At 42.4% G+C, this 18,943-nt stretch overlaps 11 protein-coding genes across 11 annotated transcripts; 1 reads left to right on the top strand and 10 right to left on the bottom strand.

Annotated features, from left to right (window-relative positions):
- Window positions 1–162: 162 nt before the first annotated feature.
- Window positions 163–1,289, bottom strand: SAMD00019534_090870 (hypothetical protein; the record flags this gene model as incomplete). The annotated part of the gene is made up of 3 exons (XM_012895501.1): window positions 163–704; window positions 773–1,071; window positions 1,158–1,289. Coding segments are annotated over 3 exons (973 nt in total), but the record flags the coding sequence as incomplete, so codon positions are not given.
- Window positions 1,290–2,151: 862 nt separating this feature from the next.
- On the bottom strand, window positions 2,152–3,548 carry SAMD00019534_090860 (hypothetical protein; the record flags this gene model as incomplete). The annotated part of the gene is made up of 2 exons (XM_012895500.1): window positions 2,152–3,309; window positions 3,411–3,548. 2 exons carry the CDS (start codon window positions 3,546–3,548, stop codon window positions 2,152–2,154), a joined length of 1,296 nt encoding a protein of 431 aa, XP_012750954.1.
- A 1,479-nt stretch (window positions 3,549–5,027) lies between these two features.
- Window positions 5,028–5,660, top strand: SAMD00019534_090850 (hypothetical protein; the record flags this gene model as incomplete). The annotated part of the gene is made up of 1 exon (XM_012895499.1): window positions 5,028–5,660. The coding sequence occupies one exon, from the start codon at window positions 5,028–5,030 to the stop codon at window positions 5,658–5,660; it is 633 nt and encodes a 210-aa protein (XP_012750953.1).
- Window positions 5,661–5,859: 199 nt separating this feature from the next.
- On the bottom strand, window positions 5,860–6,791 carry SAMD00019534_090840 (hypothetical protein; the record flags this gene model as incomplete). The annotated part of the gene is made up of 2 exons (XM_012895498.1): window positions 5,860–6,664; window positions 6,727–6,791. Coding segments are annotated over 2 exons (870 nt in total), but the record flags the coding sequence as incomplete, so codon positions are not given.
- Window positions 6,792–7,379: 588 nt separating this feature from the next.
- On the bottom strand, window positions 7,380–7,802 carry SAMD00019534_090830 (hypothetical protein; the record flags this gene model as incomplete). The annotated part of the gene is made up of 1 exon (XM_012895497.1): window positions 7,380–7,802. One exon carries the CDS (start codon window positions 7,800–7,802, stop codon window positions 7,380–7,382), a length of 423 nt encoding a protein of 140 aa, XP_012750951.1.
- An 823-nt stretch (window positions 7,803–8,625) lies between these two features.
- SAMD00019534_090820 (hypothetical protein) lies at window positions 8,626–9,520 on the bottom strand (the record flags this gene model as incomplete). The annotated part of the gene is made up of 2 exons (XM_012895496.1): window positions 8,626–8,750; window positions 8,821–9,520. 2 exons carry the CDS (start codon window positions 9,518–9,520, stop codon window positions 8,626–8,628), a joined length of 825 nt encoding a protein of 274 aa, XP_012750950.1.
- A 198-nt stretch (window positions 9,521–9,718) lies between these two features.
- On the bottom strand, window positions 9,719–12,675 carry SAMD00019534_090810 (hypothetical protein; the record flags this gene model as incomplete). The annotated part of the gene is made up of 10 exons (XM_012895495.1): window positions 9,719–10,173; window positions 10,247–10,352; window positions 10,422–10,528; window positions 10,597–10,764; window positions 10,830–10,967; window positions 11,038–11,514; window positions 11,576–11,967; window positions 12,043–12,307; window positions 12,380–12,524; window positions 12,613–12,675. 10 exons carry the CDS (start codon window positions 12,673–12,675, stop codon window positions 9,719–9,721), a joined length of 2,316 nt encoding a protein of 771 aa, XP_012750949.1.
- A 171-nt stretch (window positions 12,676–12,846) lies between these two features.
- Window positions 12,847–13,779, bottom strand: SAMD00019534_090800 (hypothetical protein; the record flags this gene model as incomplete). The annotated part of the gene is made up of 1 exon (XM_012895494.1): window positions 12,847–13,779. One exon carries the CDS (start codon window positions 13,777–13,779, stop codon window positions 12,847–12,849), a length of 933 nt encoding a protein of 310 aa, XP_012750948.1.
- A 262-nt stretch (window positions 13,780–14,041) lies between these two features.
- Window positions 14,042–14,643, bottom strand: SAMD00019534_090790 (hypothetical protein; the record flags this gene model as incomplete). The annotated part of the gene is made up of 3 exons (XM_012895493.1): window positions 14,042–14,093; window positions 14,180–14,365; window positions 14,423–14,643. 3 exons carry the CDS (start codon window positions 14,641–14,643, stop codon window positions 14,042–14,044), a joined length of 459 nt encoding a protein of 152 aa, XP_012750947.1.
- A 147-nt stretch (window positions 14,644–14,790) lies between these two features.
- On the bottom strand, window positions 14,791–15,529 carry SAMD00019534_090780 (hypothetical protein; the record flags this gene model as incomplete). Its single annotated transcript, XM_012895492.1, has 2 exons — window positions 14,791–15,372; window positions 15,443–15,529. 2 exons carry the CDS (start codon window positions 15,527–15,529, stop codon window positions 14,791–14,793), a joined length of 669 nt encoding a protein of 222 aa, XP_012750946.1.
- A 612-nt stretch (window positions 15,530–16,141) lies between these two features.
- SAMD00019534_090770 (hypothetical protein) lies at window positions 16,142–17,304 on the bottom strand (the record flags this gene model as incomplete). The annotated part of the gene is made up of 2 exons (XM_012895491.1): window positions 16,142–16,742; window positions 16,829–17,304. The coding sequence occupies 2 exons, from the start codon at window positions 17,302–17,304 to the stop codon at window positions 16,142–16,144; spliced, it is 1,077 nt and encodes a 358-aa protein (XP_012750945.1).
- Window positions 17,305–18,943: the final 1,639 nt, after the last annotated feature.

Below are 18,943 nucleotides of genomic sequence, written 5' to 3'. Positions count from 1 at the left end.
GTTGGKCCACAGTTGTAGAAGTTGTGGTCGTGGTAGTCGTAGTAGTTGGATCAGAGGTGGTCGAAGTGGTAGTAACAGGAGTATCAGGGATACAAGCTGGTTCCTTGGAGAAATCCAAACCAGTTGGGATGGAGAATGGAACGACACCACTGGTGGACTTACCCAGGACACATTGGGCAATAGGTGGTCCCAAAGGAGAGGAATCACCTGAGTCACGTATGGCATGGATGGCAATTGCACGACCAATCAAGTTTGGATTGTTGTTGAAGTTTGGCAAGTCTTTGGTGGACCAGAGGTAGTAGCCGACACCATTCTTGTAGACACAAATGTTTCCAAGATCACCATATTCACGGTTGGCCGCGGGTGGCAAAGCATGAACCTGGTTGGCAGTCTTCCAATGTCCTCCAATAGAGGAACCATTCATCCATTGGATATCTCCATAGTTGTGGATATGGATACCATGGGCCACGGTGGTGTCAAGTCCTGTGACTGAAGCAGCAAAGACTGTTGTACCATTGTTGTAGACAGTAACATGGACAAAACCTCCAACCTGGTTGTTCTCAACAACATTAGTGGGCTGGAGAACACAAACAGCCTTAGAGAGAGATGTAACTTGGAGGTAGGCTGAATTGTCCACGGGGGCAAGCTGACCGGCAATGGAAAAGGTGGTTGGGTTTCCAATTCCTATTACACATTGGGCATGACTATTTGGAAATATAGGAAAGCAATCTGGTTAGAAGTTGGTAGTTTGATTTAAAAATATGGTACATACACTTTGGCAGAAGCTTTACACTTAGTAGTAGAAGAATCAATAATTGAAATTGATCTTCCAATTATAGACTGCGCAGAGGTGAGAGAGTAGTCGTTAGAAACAGTGAGGCCATCCCATACACCTTGGCTATTCGCCTTGGTGACAGATCCTAGTAATCCTTTTGGACAATTGTCAAAGCTGAAACCAGATTCTCCGGATGAGGTAGTGGTACTAATATCACCAGTCGATCTAATAACCAATCGATAAGTTGCGCCAGCAGGGATATTGTTGATATTGTATCCAACAACCCATTTGTTGTTCTAGTAACGAGGTTAAAGAAAATAGAATAATATTGTATTAATAATAATAATAATATTGATTTATTTATATTATTATGTTAACTTACGTAGGTGATTTGGAGAGATCCAGTTATTCCCAATGGTGAATTGGAAGAAAAAGAACATGATCCATAGGTATCGGCATAGACCAACGAGGATGCAATGCAAAGTAGAAGAATAAATTTAGGGATATGTTTCATGATTGATGGATAAAAGTTATTAGTTTGTTCTAATAGTGAATGAACGAATAAATGTAAGAATGAATGAATCGTTCTTGGTTCCCTGATAGTATTTTGAGCATGATGACAAGATCCTTATGGTACAACAAAGAAACTATTAGAGATTGATCAAATACTATCAGGGAACTTTGTTGCCCTCATTTCATGTACATGTCAATTGTTATCCATGCGAGTGGAGTTGCAAACGAGAATCCTTATTTTGAACGTAAAGACAATGTTCCCTGATTAGGTATTTTCAGCATGATGGCCTGGCCCTTAGCCCACTCTTTGTCCTTTTGTAATAACACAATCCCTGATCAATAACTGGGCCTAATACCTTCCCCAATTTGGGACTTGTCCTTTCACAAAACTGCGACATTTGACTTGATCAAAAAGAGATATTTCAGTCTCCTCTGGTGGTCGTGCTAACAAAAACACATCTTTTTGGGAATCTAGAAAAAAATGGGTCATCATCTTTGCCAGCGAGTCTGCACTCCAGCGAGAACCTCCACTTGCACTACCCTCCACCTCCACAAAAGCCTCCAACCAACCCAGTTTTGCCAATGGAAGTCGGGGAGGTATTTGTTCCTAATCAGGAAGGTGACCACGGTCAGTGCTTGTCGTCCGTCCAGTGGGTGACGGTGACGAAAGAAGAACTTTAAATCGAAAGTTTGAGAGAGAGAGAGTGAGTGAGAGAGACAGTCATTGAGATGATACAGTAACTCACAACTACACCAATGGCAATTGATAGATTATCATAAGTAAGTAGTGCACAAATAATAATAATAAGTTATTGTATTGTTTTACAACAGCGAGGGATGCTCGCCTCATTCAGGATCGGTCCTTAAAGGAGCAGCATGGCAATGAGGGCAATGACAATGGTGAAAGCTGGAGCAACGATCGAGGAGCTGTTTGGACCGGTAGTGGTGGTGGTGGTTGGGCGGCTGGTAGTGGTCGAGGTAGTGGTAGAGGCAGCAGTAGTGCCAGTGGTGGTGCCAGTGGTGCCAGTGGTACCAGTAGTGGAGGTAGTACCGGTGGTGGTGGTGGTGGTTGTGCCAGCTGGAGTGCAGACTGGCTCGGTGGCGAAGCTGATATCCTTTGGAAGGGCCTTGGGAATTGCGTTGGTGGTGATACCAATCACACCCTGGGCAAGACGTGGTCCCAATGCGGTGGCATTGCCAGAGTCACGGATGCCATGGACGACGATGGAACGACCAATGAAGTTGACCTCAGAGCCGGGGGTGCCAGAGTAACTGGTGGTGTACTGGTAGTAAGCAACGTTGTTGACGTTGTCAAAGACACAGATGTTGCCCAGATCACCGAGCTCACGGTTAGATGCGGGTGGCAGACCGTGGGTCTGGTTGAGAGCGGCATTCTTCCAGTGACCTCCTACAGAGGTTCCGTTTCTCCACATCAAATCACCAAAGGCGTGGATGTGCACTCCGTGGGCGGTGGTGTTGTCCAATCCGGTGATGGCGGCAGAGAAGGTGACATTGGTGGTGATACCATCAGTGTTGACCTGGAAGTACATGAAACCAGAGACGGGGACGGCGGAGACGGCAGTGGTTGGGTAGAGAACAGCAACGGCAGCATTGGTCATTGAGCTCTTGAATGAGGCAAGGTTGGCACCGGTGGTGTTCATCTTTGGAATCAAAGTGGTGATTGGGTTAGCAATACCAATGACACAGTGGGCAACAATGTTGGCCTGTGGATCACAAGCGTGCGAGTCGAGGATGGTGAGGGCTCTTCCAACAAAGGAGTTTGGACCGTTGTGGACGATGTACTGGCTGGCATTGACAACAGCGTAGAAACCAAGTGAAGCAAGATCACTGGTGAGGTTGGTGATTTGACCGCCTGGACAGGAATCAACCATGGCGCCAACAATACCACCAGCGGAGGAGGAAGTAGTGATATCACCCAACTCGCGGAGAACGACTCCATAAGATGCCTTGCTTGGGATGTTGTAGATGGTGTAACCAAAGGTGTATGTCTGGTCCTCTGGCTATTTAAGTTTTTATTTTGGATGTAGGGAATGAATGTAAGTATCAAGTGGTTTGGGATTTGTTGTTCTCTGGTAAAACAGTGTAAATGATGCATGCATACAGTGTAAGCGATTTGGAAACCTCCAGTAATGTTGGCAGGAGTGGTTGGTACCATCATACAGTTGGCATAGACGTAGTCGGCCGAAACTGAAGAGATGGCCACTGACAGAAGCACAAGGATTGCGATGAATTGCTTCATTTTATGTGTGTATTTGTTGTAGTAGTAGTAATTGTTTGATTAATTACAATTTGTTGAATGATTTATAAGCATTGGAACATGTTCCCCCTTCCACAACACCTGTATGTTGCGCCCTCTCCAATCTGTTGGTCCTTTGACCATCCATGTCCAGAATCAACAGCTACAACACCAATCAACACCTTCAGCCCTTGTCACGATTTCATTTTTGTGTTTTTGGTGATCTAACCATTCAAATAATAACGTCACCACACGTGAGGTGATCTTTGCTTGATGACGATGATGACATCGAGTTCGACCTATTCATTAATCGATTCCATGAACGTTTGAGATATTTCTGTTTAAATGGGTATGGCCCATCATTTGGAAATCAGTCTTTTTGTCTGTCTGCAAGCCCATTAAGATACAATGATGTAATTAAATAATAATAATAATAATGAAGGATTGCGGATGTAACCATGTTTGATAGAGACAGAAAGCTATTTATAAATCACATGTGATGATGAGTTGTTTGGAAAGTATAACCCAACCATTATTAATCTGACTGCTTACTGATTGGTGTCAGCCTCGCTGTTTTGGCTTATTAGTCCACGTCAGCTATTTCCTATCATCATAAAGATAGGATAATGGACGATGATTTACAACTTATTTCCAACGATAGAAGAGAGGTTTGAGTTTGAAATGAATCCAAAAAGTCCAACAACAAAGCATCATTAATGAAAGATAAAGAGTTTGCTCTAGCAAAGAGTTATTAATTGTTGTTTATCTCTGTCAACAAAATGGAATGAAATATTTAGATATCTATTTAAATTCTTGCCTATTCTTCTGTGTGATCTTATTAAAATGTAGCTAACTACCTCTTTGTGTTATCATCATCAATGATGATGAAGACACAAAGTACTTAAACAAAACCCCAATCAATTTTGTGTTTGGTCTTTAGACCTCACATAGGGTGTATCCTATTTGGCTTGCCTCTTCCAATCAAGTTACATCAATTCCAAATTCCATCACACACACACATAGAGAGATAGACTTCAATTCACCAATCATGAGTGCAACCAACACACAAATTGCCAGCAGAGACACACAAAAGGTTATCACGTCCAAAGTGTGTGTGCAAACAAATTGACATCGATGGGCTGATGAAGACCCCAATCAAATGAAAGCACGATAGATGATCATATGAAGACTTTACAGTGTCAGTTCAGTTTCAGAGAAGCGTCACCATCGATGATAGACATCACCATCAAACTCGTTGATCAACCTATAACCAGTACTTTAATTTATATCAGAAATCACTGGAATGTAAATCAACTATTTAATAACACCTGGTTGGGATTGGATTGTAATTATATCATTCAAAACTAAACCTAGTTAATATACATAATAATAATATTATCCAGCTTAATAATTACTATATACACAATGCAAGCCACACATGATAACCTTTTCGATCATCCAAACTTCCACCTTTATGGTTGGATGTGGTCTCACTGCACTTTGAGAAGACTATACTCATTGCTCTCTGCCAAGATGTTGGTATGGAAGCCAGCTGACAAGGATGAGATTGAGGATATGGTCAAGGCCTTTGAGTCTGTAGGAAACTATGCTCTGGCCCACAACAAGTTGGAGGAGGACACTGCCTTCCCATTCATTGCCGAGCAGGACCCCAAATTCAAGGAGGCTATCAAGGCCATTGAGGCCGATCACAAGAAGTTCACCCAGGACTGGAATGCCATCCAACCACAGGTGCAAGCCATCGCCAAGTTGACCCCAGGCACTGGCCAGGACCAGATTGCCGCGCTCGCCGCCAAGGTCAAGGAGATCACCGAGTTTGTCTTCAAGCTGTTTGCCGAGGAGGAGAAGATCTGTCTGCCATTCATGGTCAACATCCCCAAGGACAAGCAACAGAAGCTTGGCAAGACCATTGAGGAGCTCTCCAGAAAGGATGAGAACTCAAAGTTCTTCTTCTGTGCCATGATGGATGCCTCCAAGCATGACAAGGAGATGGCCGAGACCTTCAAGAAGGAGACACCATGGTTTGCCAGAACAATGTTCTCTGCCATCTTCCTAAAGAAGGAGTATGGTTGGTTCCAAAAGGTTGTCGAGATCTAAACATCGAGATCAACAAATTGATACATACATACATACATACTCTATCTCTATTAATATTGTTAAATAAATGATTATACATTTATATATAATTAATAATACAAGTGTATTGATTGATTGGGTGTGTGGATATATACAATTGATAGCGATGGTTGTTGTTGTTGTTGTGGTGGCTGTTGCCAATTAACTAACTGACCAACTAGTGAAAGATTGAGAAGCTTGGTTGAAATTCAGATGACTCGGGATGGTCCCGACCTCCTGTCGAGACTGATGGTAATCGATGTGCTGGTGATGCTGTGTGATGTGGACTCTGTCCATCCTCTGTCTTGACTGACTTGCTTGGACGACTTCGCTTCTTGTTCTGGTCTTCATCATTTGATGACGATGATGATGATGATGTTGCTGTTGTTGAGCTGGGTACCAGTGCCACTGCTGTGGTTTCCTCCTTGACCTCTGGTGATGACTCGCTCTGGTCGGGTCTCTTGGGACGCCCACGCTTCTTGCCATTTGGATTGGCAGATGACGCTAGACGTTGTAGACGATTGCCATCCTTGTCCAACTTTGGTGGACGTCCACGCTTCCTCTTGGGAACACTTGGATCCCTGGGTGGAGGTGGTGGATTCTTCCTTGGTCGTCCACGACCCCTCTTCTCTGGTGTACCAGGTGAGTATAACAATGATGAACCGATGCCATTGTGGATCAGTGATGGTACAATTCCTGGTATTTTCATTGATGATGGTTGTGATGTAACAGTTGGTGAACCAGTGGTGGTTATGGCTGATATTGTTGATAATGTTGTTGTCGTTGTTGTCGCTGGTGATGATGAAAAAGTAGGTGAATGTGTCATCACCATATTATTGATTGATGCTACCGTTGTTGTAGTTGTTGTCGATGATGATGATGATGATGTTCCAGTCTCAGACTTTGTCGAGGTAAGTGTTGGTGAGGACTGTGTGACCAACATTGATGTTGTTGAAATTCCCATTGGCAGTGATGGAGGTGCAGTGCTAGATAATTAATATAGTTAATAAATTGTTGTTGTCTTAAATATCCAATGGATGATGCCTACGCAAATTGTGACTTGCTCTCTAATACAGGTGACGATGGATTGGATAATACTGTTCTATTGTCCATTAACCTAAATAATTCAAACCTTTTTGTTGGTGTGTCTATTGTGATTGATTGATAAATGGAAATATGATATAGTTTGTTAGTTAATAAGTTTGATCGAGATTGGACGTCTCTCATTCCACCCAAAATGAAAATGGGTGGTCCACATCACATGACCGACAATGAGTCAGTCATTCCGTTGTTCTCATTGTCCACTCACCTCAATCAATCAATCACCTATATTATTACAACTACTACTACACTAGAGAGGTTGATATATTAATGTTGTTATTGCTTGATACAGTATCTAGTAGTTCTTCTTGTTGTTGTTTGCTGTTGTTGTTGCTAATACAAATAAAGGTGTAGCAATATCCAATTTGGTGGGTGTGGTGAATCAATTCAAACAGTGTTGTTTATTTAATTTAATTTTGAATAATTATTGGTGGGGTTGGAAGTTATAACGGATGTATATGAACTTCGTTTATATCAACAAACCACGACCAATCAAACAATTAATTATGACAACAAACAGATAGAGTGTTGTATTGGTGTTACCAAATATGCAGACATTTTAGGGATGTTTATTATGAGGAAGAGTAGTAGGGGGGGAGATTACTCATTGATGGCGAGGGTACCATCTTGGATCTGTTGCTGGATATCTCTTGGGCTCTTTCCGTTGACCTTGCAGCCGATGGAGTTGGCAGTTCCGAGGATCTCGAGAACGGTGCCCTTGAAGTCGATGGCCATGGACTTGGGTCTCATGGTCTTGGCAATCTTGATGATCTCCTCGAGGGGGACGCTGCCATGATGCTTGATGTTCTTCTCCTTCTTTCTGTCTCTGGGTGGCTCCTTGAGGGCCTTGATCACGAGGGCAGAGGTGGTTGGGAGAACCTCAGCGACGGCAACACGGTTCTGAATGGTCAGCTTAACCTGGACCTTCATTCCCTTCCATGGCATGGTGGCCTTGGCGATATCATCACCGACCTTCTTTGGGGAGATACCAAGGGGACCCATCTTTGGGGCCAAAGTGGACATAGCTCCAGTCTCACCTCCAGCAACACGGAGGTAAACTAATTAGAGTGATACCAGATATTAATATCTGGGTGGTTGGGTCTCAACCAACATTGATGAGGATACCTGTTTGATAATCATTGTTGATGTTGTTTTTGCAGAACGTCTGTCATCATCTTAGTCATAATCTGTGTTGTTAAACAAAATGCATTGTCTACCCCCTCGCCGGGTAGACCTCTCTCAACTCTAATTGTTCTCCACTCGAACCCACTAGGTCCAACCGCTACGTCATCTCTGTGTCTCCCTTACAACAGATGCTAGTGTGTTGTAAATGCAACAGATGCTGACCAGACGACCTGGACTATGTAGTGCTATCAATCGCAAGTAGTTCTTCGTCGAATATATTGTTTTAATGCTTACCTTCAACTTTCTCAGATGGATCGATCTTGGGAGGCATTCTGGATTACTGTGTAGTCGTCATTGTTGATTGTTGATGGATGAGATGAATGTAAGTTCAACTGCTGTCATTGATTGATCGCGTGAGTCTAAATCCAACATAATACATACACTCACTAAAAGATGTCTTTGTGCAACGATTATGGAGACTATGAAACTGTCTTGTGCAATTGAAAAGCAGGCTGGGTGAGCGAATCGAACGTGGGCGAGTCGAGCACACATTGGAAGAGTGAGTAAGTTTTAAAAAAAATCAAAATAAATCATAATAATGTAAAAATTCGACACTACTGTGTAAATGTTCTACATAGTTGTGTAATTTTATGACACGCTTGTTTCCTCGAGGAGTTGTTCCAACTTGGATGAAGTGTTCCAGGTTGCCAGTGGACCAGCTTTAAAAGTCCTTCTTGTCTCTGTGAAGTGTAAAGTATAGACCATCAAACTCCAGGAACGTCAATGTATCATAGCCAACGTTGGTAAACGCCAACAGCCATTCGAATATCGAGTACTTGCTATATGCTGTTGTTGTTGTTGTTGTTTGAAGTCAGTCAGTCAGTCAGTTAGTCAACGAATGGCGATTATAACTTACACAAGTAGACACAGTAGAATGTATGATCAACAAAGTACTTGAGGGAGCCAACAAAGAGGAGGAAATGAGTGATACCAAGGATGACCTTCCACTTCCATGAGAAAATGTCCTTTTGGGTCTTGGAGCTGTAGCTGGTGAGGAGCAAGCTGCTCAGACTACGGTTGCCTTGAGCGTTGTACTTGAACTTGATGCGTGTGTGGTAGAGCACGGCACTGTGTGTGTACATAAAGGCGAACGAGAAGATGACGTAGCTGACAAAGCCGATCTGATGGGCAAAGAGGTGCTCCGACGACGAGATGTAGATCCAACCTCCAGCGGCAAAGACGCGCAGCACATCGAGCACGGTGGACACTGGGATGAGCCAGTCAAGCTTGCGTACAGACTCGTGCACAGATGGTCCAAAGTGACTGGACTGCAAGAGCAGAGTCTGACGGTCCTCGTGTGCCAGGTAGTGGTTGAGGTAGATGGTGCCGAGACGCAGGCCACTTGTCAGGGCCATTCCGTAGCGGTATATGTTCATCTCTGGTGAGAAGTCACCAATGGTCGATGAGATTGATGGCAGGAACTCGTACAGTCCACAATGTGTTCTGGTCACACGGGCAAAGTGCAGGTAGTAGGCAAAGATCAATGTCAATATGAATGATGACATTGTAATGATGCCATATGCCAATGGCAACAGGCTAGCTTGTAACTTGAACATTGTTGGTTGTTGTCTGTATGTCTCTGCTGCTATAAAGCTGAAATGTATACTAATAGTACAGATAATAAAGTAAAGTGTGAATGAATGAACACGTGTTCAATGGCAAACCAATAAAGGATCTGGGTCCTCAGGTGGTGTCGTTTTTCCTTTTTGTCACCCCCTCGAGTGGCGGGTGCGTCAGCGCTGACCAACCCGGGTTTATTCATCGTGTCCATGTGAGTGCTTTGATCGGGCATTGTCCTGGATGGAGAATGATGGCTTCTGGATATTCCATTGCTCATAGAGAAGCTGATCTTCCAACTTGTCCAATACGATCATGAGCGTCGATGAGGACGTATCACACAACACATCGGCCAACTGAATGGACTGTTGTTTCTCTGATTCGGTGAGCTCCAATGAATTGAGCGTAAAGTCAATCTCGTTCATGCCCAGTGGATCCTGTCGAGAGTACATCAATTCGCCCAGCAGACGCGGTGTGTTGCTGTCGTACCACTGCTCATAGTTGCGTTGGTGGTATTCTTCGATCCTGTCAGTGATGGCCTGTTCCATCTCGCTGGCCTCTTGTGGGGTCAACTCATTCTGCTGTGAAAGCCAAACATCATTGATGTGGATAGGAACATGGAGGAATATATCTGTGATCACTTTCATATTGTCTAATGGATAATTGGTTAGTTAGTGTGTTTACATCCCCTTTTGGATTATTGATTGATCGATTGATAGACATACTCTGTCTCCACTTCTTGGTGAGATATGGAAGAAGGCTCTTGATGATCTTTAGACTGTACTTTCTAATTGTGGGCTGCTCAATAACAGAATACTTTTTCAATATGTTCTGTCATTGGTTGATGGCGAGTGGATAGGAGGTTAGGTCAGGTCTTATTTTAAAGATGAGCAAACATACAACTGCTTTGGAGGGTGGAATCACGGTGAACCTAGATGGATGATACTTGGATACCTTTTGGATTATCCTAAGTAGACATGCAGTACTAAACAAATTCCTCCAACATTCTAAGTAGTAATTATTATTAGTTGGTTAGTGTACGTGACAGGTTGGGGCATGATTAATAATAGGTTACCTGTTGATGTAGAGGTCTCTTGGTCCACAGGATAGAATTCCTCTTTGGGAATAATATTCTGTGCCTTGATGAACTTCTCGATGGACTCTTGTACAAGGTACTTATACGCCAGCACCAATCCATTCGAGTCGAATATTATCTGTGTCAGATTCTCAAACTGAAGTACCTCTGTTGTGTGGTGGATAGTTGGTAAGTGCACCAATCAATGTAAGGGATGACTCACGACTGCATACGGTTATACTTTGCATGTTTGAGTAGTAGCAGCAGGATGGCCAACAAGGCTTTGGATATAATCTCTTTGTGTCTGAGAAAGTCAACGGCTGATTGCATTGTCTCTACAAGACTGGCAGAGTGACCTGGTGATGGAGAGTCTGTAGTGTGTTCCCATGTTAGGTCTACTGGATGTACGTCTCTCACCTATCAGACAGACTGACTACTTACCAATAGTGATTTCAGACTTTAGATTAATTGGACCAGTGTAGCTCTTCACACCTGGTACTGCGGCCAGCAGTATCTTTAAAAGTACAATGAATGTTTTGGATAGGGTGGATAGGTTGGAGGAGTAGAACTGCTCGAATGGTGAGCAGGTGTCTAGGAATATACGTGGTGTTGGCTCTGTGTTTGTGGCGTCCCTGTTGGAAGGAGTGGACACTCCGATGTCTTTGTACAATTGTCGTGGCGGGTACATGTTCTTCTCGAGCACTCTCAGTGAATCGCCCAGCGCAGAGGGCAGTCGAAGAATATCAAACTTTCGATTGGATAGTGCTGGTATTGGGTTTGGTGATATCGATGAGGCACTGTTTGTATGTGCAAGATGTGAGGTCACTTGATGGAGGCTAGAGTGTCGCACCTGGTGATGGAATCGACTTGTGCCTTTGATAAAGTTATACACGTCATATGGAGATGTTTTTGGTGTGTCTATGATGATGTAGGTCAGCATGGAGGTGGACAATGGCCACAATCAACCAATTATGTATACCTTTGTCAAAGTGGCAAGAGTTTAGTCTATTCTCTTTGAGTTGTTCCAGTTGTGAGAAGCTTCCAAAGTGTGCAGTCATAGTCTTCCACAACACCAAGATGATCTTCTTTACAGGGTATCGATTGCCTTCAATATCGCTAAACTCTGTCACTAGACGGATCATGGTCTCGATCACATCCTGACCTTGTCCACCTTGAAGTAATGGGTCACCCTGATTGACCATCACTATATGATAGATGATATTGAGTATCGTACACATCAGGTGGTCTGCCTTCTTTGAGTTGACATTTGGTGTGCGGGCCTTTGCCTCTTGTTGTCTAATGTGATGGTGTACCTGTTGCTGCAACTGATCTGTTGTCTCTGTTGGTGGTGGGATCGTTGCATTGGAGATACTGATAGTGTTGTAGTGTATGTGTTAGAGTCTGTGTCAATGATGGAGAAGAGTGATCCTGTGTGTATATTCATACTTTGAGGCCATGAGCAAGACCTGTAGTAGCAATGGCAAACAGTTGGACTTGAGTAGCAGCTGACAGTTGTAAGTCATTGTTTTCTCTGGGTGTGAATCATCACTGCCCTGTGCCACATATAGGATGATGCTAGCCTTGTTCAAGAATCGTTGATAGTGTTCTACACTGCCGTTTGGCGAGAGGTCCAGATAGGAGAGTGTTGACTCAATGAACTCAATGTGTTCTTCTGTCGTAAGTTCAGTCCATCTCTTAATGCCACCTGTACCTGTTGTAGAGTGGGCCGCGCGATGGTCAGTGATGAGTACATCACTGGACACCTGTAAGATTACAAACATACATTTGTTCAAGTCCTCTGTGAATAATGTTGATATCTCTGTCTTTCGAAGTGACGACAACTCGACATAGGAGTACAGTTCGTTTAGCTCATTACAAAAGGTATCACTGTCGGCAAACACAAACGATAGACCTGTTGGCTGTGTAGTCTGGGTTGGGCAGTGTGGTGGAGAGTGATAGGTCAGTCAGTGTTGGTTGATTCAAAGAGAGATGGTTTTGGAGGTGTCGCTGACCTACCTCAGCTTCATCAAGTGTTTGACCTACTGATGCAGCTGATTGATCACTTTGGTCCAAACTCATTTGTTATGTATATATGTTAGATTGTATGTATGTATGAATGATGTTCATTCAGATTGTTTATTGTGAATCACAAAAGAGATTGGCTCCCTTTGATGATTGATTTTTGTTTACAATCCAATGGCCCCATTCTGGTGATGACATTGGCACAAAGATGGAAATGGATACTATAACTTAGTATGACTTGGAGAAGACTGAAGTGGACAGTCCAGTCTTGCCAGTGATGTTCCTGCAGGTGTATGCGAGACCGATGTTTCTGGTGACACAGTTCTTGCCGCCACTCTTTTGGCATTCGAGCAGGTTGGTGAGGAACTGGCTGTAGCAAATCTCACTCTTGAGCTGCTTGATGGACAGCTCCTTGATCCTCTTACACTCGGCCTCGTCCTGTCCTGATGGACACTTGATCAACTGCATGCATGGTGCAAGTAAGCCCAGAGACTTGTCGTCGTCCAGGAGTGCTCTGGTCTGAGTGATGACACGCTCAGTGAGACCAATCTCCTTCTTCTCCTTCTTCTTCTCCTCCTTCTCCTGCTTCTTCTTGTCCTTCTTGTCATCCTTGTCCTTGTTCTTCTTTCCCTTCTTCTCCTCCTTATCTTGTTTCTTCAGAGCCTTTTTCTCATCCTTTGCCTTCTCCTTATCACTCTTCTCCTTCTTCTCTTTCTTCTCCTTCTTGTCTCCCTTGTCCTTCTTATCCTTCTTGTCCTTCTTATCACCCTTGTCCTTCTTATCTTTCTTATCCTTCTTATCTCCCTTGTCCTTCTTGTCTTTCTTATCACCCTTGTCCTTTTTCTTATCCTTCTTATCCTTCTTGTCACCCTTATCCTTCTTCTTGTCCTTCTTGGAGTCGGTAACACCAAACTCGGCTAGTTCACCTTTGAGTTGCTTGGCAGACAGCTGAGCTGGCTCGAATGAACCAATCGATGAGAAGGTGACCATCATCTTGGCAAACATGGCACATTGTCCCAGTACTCCATCCTTCAACAATGATGACTGGCCAATGAACTTTTGCAACAAAGACCTATCATAGTCAGCATTTGGAGCGATGGCAGCAGGTGTAGTAGTCTCTGCACTCTGTGGTGCTGATGGTTTGGAAGCAGTAGTTGACATATTAATGTTTGATTAATGATAAAGACGATAATAATAGAGAAATATAGATATTATATGTATAGTGAATGAGATAGATTAATATGTTGGGAATGTTGAATGATGAACAATCAAGTAATAGACTTGTCTTTAGTAGATGGGGTGTTGTTGTTCAATGCTGTTGCTGTTCACTGAACCCCACAATGGAATAAATTGATAATAATTAACTTGCCCAATCCTTCAATCGCAACTTTTGATCTTGACCAACTATGGGCAACTTGCCAAGTTAGTCTTCATAGAACATCGGATTAATAACATGAGAGGCATCCTCTTCAGTACTAGACATATATGTTTGGAAATAGTAAGTTTGCTTGTATGTGTACACTCTAGGATAGGTAAACAACAACAAATTGTTGGTACATACCTTTGATGAACACTCAGTCCAACTCTTGGAAGAAGAAACTCAAGATTCAGCTCTATCATTGCTCGATGGATATCTTCAACTGTCATCACATTCGATGTCTTGTCTTTGTTTGATGATGACGATGATGTAGAGTGTTCCATTACCACTCTTAAGAACTCTTGAAGAACTACATCCAATGTGTCCACACTATTATTGGATTGGTTAATATAGAGACAAGGTTGCTGAGCCATCTACAAAACATACCTTCTCTTTTGAAGTTGTATTCTCTGTTTGAATATCTTTGCTGTATCTCTCATTACTTTATGCAACATTCTTGTGTCGAGCAATGGTTGTGTGGATGTCTCACCAACCTTGTCTCTATTCTCTTCTTCTACCTCCTCTTCAGACCACACATCATCATTGTCATCTTGTTGATCATCCCTTGCACTCCTTCTCCTTGATCCTGTTGTAGTTGATGTAGACATATCATATACAGTTACAACTTATCATTATTTATTTGTATTTGTTGTTGTGTTTAGATAATACTGAGTTATGAATATATACAAATGAAGTAGAAGAGTACACAACATTCTGAGATTGATATTATCAAATCAATGATTTGTTATCTCTCTCTAGATACCCATTGGTCCTCCGAGCCTTTCCTTTAGATGATCGATCTCACTTCTCTGGTCAGAGATGATGTGCTTGACAAGATCACCAATGGATACGATTCCAATTAGTGAGTTGTCCTCGATCACTGGCAAATGACGGAATCCTCTTTTGATCATTATTGACATGCACTTGGCAGTGGAAGTATCACTACTGACAGTGGCCACGTGTGGAGACATGACATCTTTGACCAAGGTGGTCCTGCTAGAGAGATCTCTCAGAATGATCTTCTTCATGTAGTCACGCTCCGAGAATATTCCAGACATCCTATTCTCATTGTCGATTACAATGACGGCACCAACTCTATGTTTGTGCATAGTCTGAATTGCCCTGAATACGGTCTCATCCTCTCTGATCTTGACAATATTTTGCCACCCAGCAGCTTTCTCTGTTAACAACTGGCTAACCTTGGTATCTATGAATCCTCCAGTATGTCGTTTCTCCTTCTTCTCTGGTGTCAATTGTCCGAAAGAAAGGATTTCAACAGTACTAGTGATACCAATGTATCTTTTCGTTGGTAAATTCTTGTTGCTATCACTCTGTACCTAAATATTGGATGTTGTCATTGTTAACTAAAAGAACTAACATTATCCATGATTGTATTTGTATACATACGAACAAAGGAGTGTTTGACCTATTTACATATGGAACAACCAATCTATTGATATTCCTTAGTTTAGATATAGTAGCTATTGATTTCATTCTATACCAATTAATTAGTATTATTAATCTTTGTAGTTTCAAAGGATAATGATGAGTGATAGGAATGGAGGATATATATTGTTGGTGGTGGTGTTTGTTGTTGTTGGAATACGAGAGTGTATGAGGGGTATGTTGTTGAACATCACCAAATATGGTTATAATTAAAATTAATTAAAATTAGGGGGATCGATGGTAAATTTCAATTACCCGCTGACCTTATTATTATTCTACTCCAGAATCATAATTATTGGTATATATATAATATAATATAATAATAAACGAAATAGTAATATTTATTAATAAATATATGGATGGATACACACACGCACACATTAGAGATAGATTGGACTTTGAGTCCATGTTGGTTGATATGGTATGGTATGGTATGATGACGATGTGTGGTGAAGAGTTGCCATCCACAACTCATACCTTGGTGTGTGCATTTGATATGTTTGTCTCATAGAGAGGACAGTACTACATAGCTTGTCCGCGGACATCTACCGATATAATATATGAAGGGTATTTGATGATGGCGGTCACATGGAATATAGTGGGTTGGTTGGTTGGTTGGTTGGTTGATTGATTGATTGGTGATAGTGTGCGTGTGTGTGCTTAGGCATAGAGTCCTGCTCGCATGATGCACTGAGTGAAGATGATGTCCTTGACAGCCTGGAAGACCACACGAATGTTGTCAGTGTCTGTGGCACATGTGACATGCGAGTAGATGTTCTTGGCCTCATTCTTGTTGATCTGAAGGAAACGCTCACGAATGTAGTTGGCGGCACGTTCAAAGTCCTTGCCTCCCTTGTACTCGGGGAATGTCTCGGACAGATCCACCGTCTTGAGCTTGGCATGGAACAGATCCGACTTGTTGAGGAACAGGATGATTGGCGTGTTGATGAACCACATGTTGCACACGTCGCCAAACACACGCAGTGACTCGTTCATACGGTTGGTGGCATTATCCTCGTAGAGCAGCTGATCGTATTCGCTCAGTGCCACACAGAACACGACGGCAGTCACGTCGTCAAAGCATGACAGCCACTTCTTTCTCTCACTTCGCTGGCCTCCAACGTCGACCATTCTGAACCTGATCCTTCCAACCTCAAAGTCAATCTCATGTACACCTCTTGTCATCACTCGAGTGTGCAAGATGTCCTGATCCGTAGGTAGGTATACGCTGGATGTCATTCTATCTATATTCTCAAAGAAGCTAATGGTGAAAGAGAGAAAGAAAAGAGTGGATATGGTCAATGTCAGTAACAATCTCGAGTCTAAAATGAGTTGATTGATACATACTATGGTGCAGAGTCTGGAAGAGTACTGAACTCTGATACTCTCTTCATGGCCTGTTTGATACCGGCATCCTCCCAGAGAGCCTTTACCTTTTTGCCCTTGTCCTCGTCCAATTCGGTCCAGTTGGAGTCGGCGACGGCAGAGTGCAGGGAGGTGTAATCGCGGATCATGGCAACGGCCTCTTGGTTGGCAGGGTCGACATTCAGTCCAATCCTGCTCATGCCATCCAGAAGAATGCGCATGTTGTCCAAGATGTTCCTGTATATGATGACCTTGAATTCCTTTCTCTCCTCATTGCTGTAACCACTCTTGTGTATGATCTTCATCTGTTTGGCGATGGTTGACTTTCCAGACTCGCCAGCACCCAACAGCAGCAGTTTGACTTCATTATATTTCTTCTTTCTCTCCTTCTCAATGGTCGAGTTGATCTCATGGTTGGACTTTGAGCTCTCGGTTTGCGCTGAACATATGTTGCCCATGACTTGTTATGTATGTATGTATTATATATATGATTATATAGATATTATATGATATGAATATGTGTTATATTTGTATAAGGTATGTAATAATACAAGGTTGGAATAAGTGTTCCAACTACTGATTGATTGAATGGTTGATTGATTGGATAAAGTTAGTATTTCGATTGATTGATTAAGGTGATGATGTCATAGTATAGATGATACAAGCAAATAACAAAGTATATATGTTGGACAATAGGTTAAATAGAGTGCAATAGTTAACTTTTGATCAAAGTGTTGACACTGTCAAATAGCTACCACTACGATCAATCAGGTGTCTCTCCCTCTGCAATGAGATGATGTAGCAACACATCGAATGATCATTGAGGTACGAGTCTCAGTCGACTATCACGCCCATACGAGAGACCCAAGCAAGAAAGGGGTAATCTGGAGAGTATCACGGTCGTCTGGAAACCCAGACAACACAATGATGGATGGGTGCAATGAATCACAAAGTGGCGAGTGGTACTGGTGATGGGTATGTGTGTGTGTGTGTCGGGTTGTGTGTGTGTGTTCCGACTATGTTGCAAAAATACCCATAAGCTGAAGCACTTGTGCTTGTGGAGGCCTTTTGGCCTATTGGGGGCGGTGAGTAAAGTGTAAAGGGGATCGTAATAACCTACAGTTGATATCTCTACACAACAGATGAGTGTTGTTGTTATCTAAATATAACTTGGATGTTCCTATTCGTCTAAAGGATTCAAAGTGACACATGTTGTTGAATGGATGGGAAGGAATGGATGGTTTGTTTTCACAAGATGACGAGTCGTCAATTAGTTGAATGAATTGCGTAGTGACCCTGGGATGTTCAATCACATACCTTTTGGTTTCTTTCTATGTTGTTGTTGATTGTAATATTGATGTTTGTTGTGGTTGTTGTTGTTGTACCAAAGACTGATTGTTGTAATGATATTAATTTAAGTAATAATAATAATAATAATATAAATTGTATGATATGTCTGGTCCCACTGGGAAGATAAAAGGTTTGAAGGTGAAGTAGCGGTCAGATGTTTTGATTGGATCACTCCTTATGGTGCGATGTAATATATTATTATGCAAAATATCTGTGGACAGATGCAGACAAGGCAAACGACGCTACAACCTAATTAATAAAGTATGTATACTAATACTGCAGGGACAACCACCGGAATGAATGATTGATTCAGTGAGTTGAGTGAGTGAGTGGCTGAGTAATATGATTGAATGATGATTGTTTGTTTGATTGATTGATTGCTTGATTGATTGATTGATTGATGTCTATCTATCTATCTATGTATCTAAAAGTTGATCTCTTACTGGATGGCTGGACAAATGGTTTGACCGACTGGGTTATTATGTGTGTGTGTGTGTGTTTGGATTGTGCTCGTAACAACATTTGATTGGTTGACAGGGACTAACTAGTTGGGGTTAGTCTCAACAACAACAACTCAATATCAATCTCGCACCCTCACTACAATCAATACTACTACTACTATTGAGTTGTGTATGAATTAATTCAGAGATGAGATGTAGTTTAGGTAGAGGACATCCAGCCAATCGTTGATTTTGTTTGAGATGAGTGTGGAGAAAGAGATAGGGATTGGGCTCATTGACCATCAGT

Source organism: Acytostelium subglobosum (assembly GCF_000787575.1).
Source record: "Acytostelium subglobosum LB1 DNA, scaffold: scaffold21, whole genome shotgun sequence".
Taxonomy (NCBI): domain Eukaryota; phylum Evosea; class Eumycetozoa; order Acytosteliales; family Acytosteliaceae; genus Acytostelium; species Acytostelium subglobosum.
The sequence above is the reverse complement of the archived record's forward strand: the minus strand, read 5'-3'. Positions and strand labels throughout refer to the sequence as shown.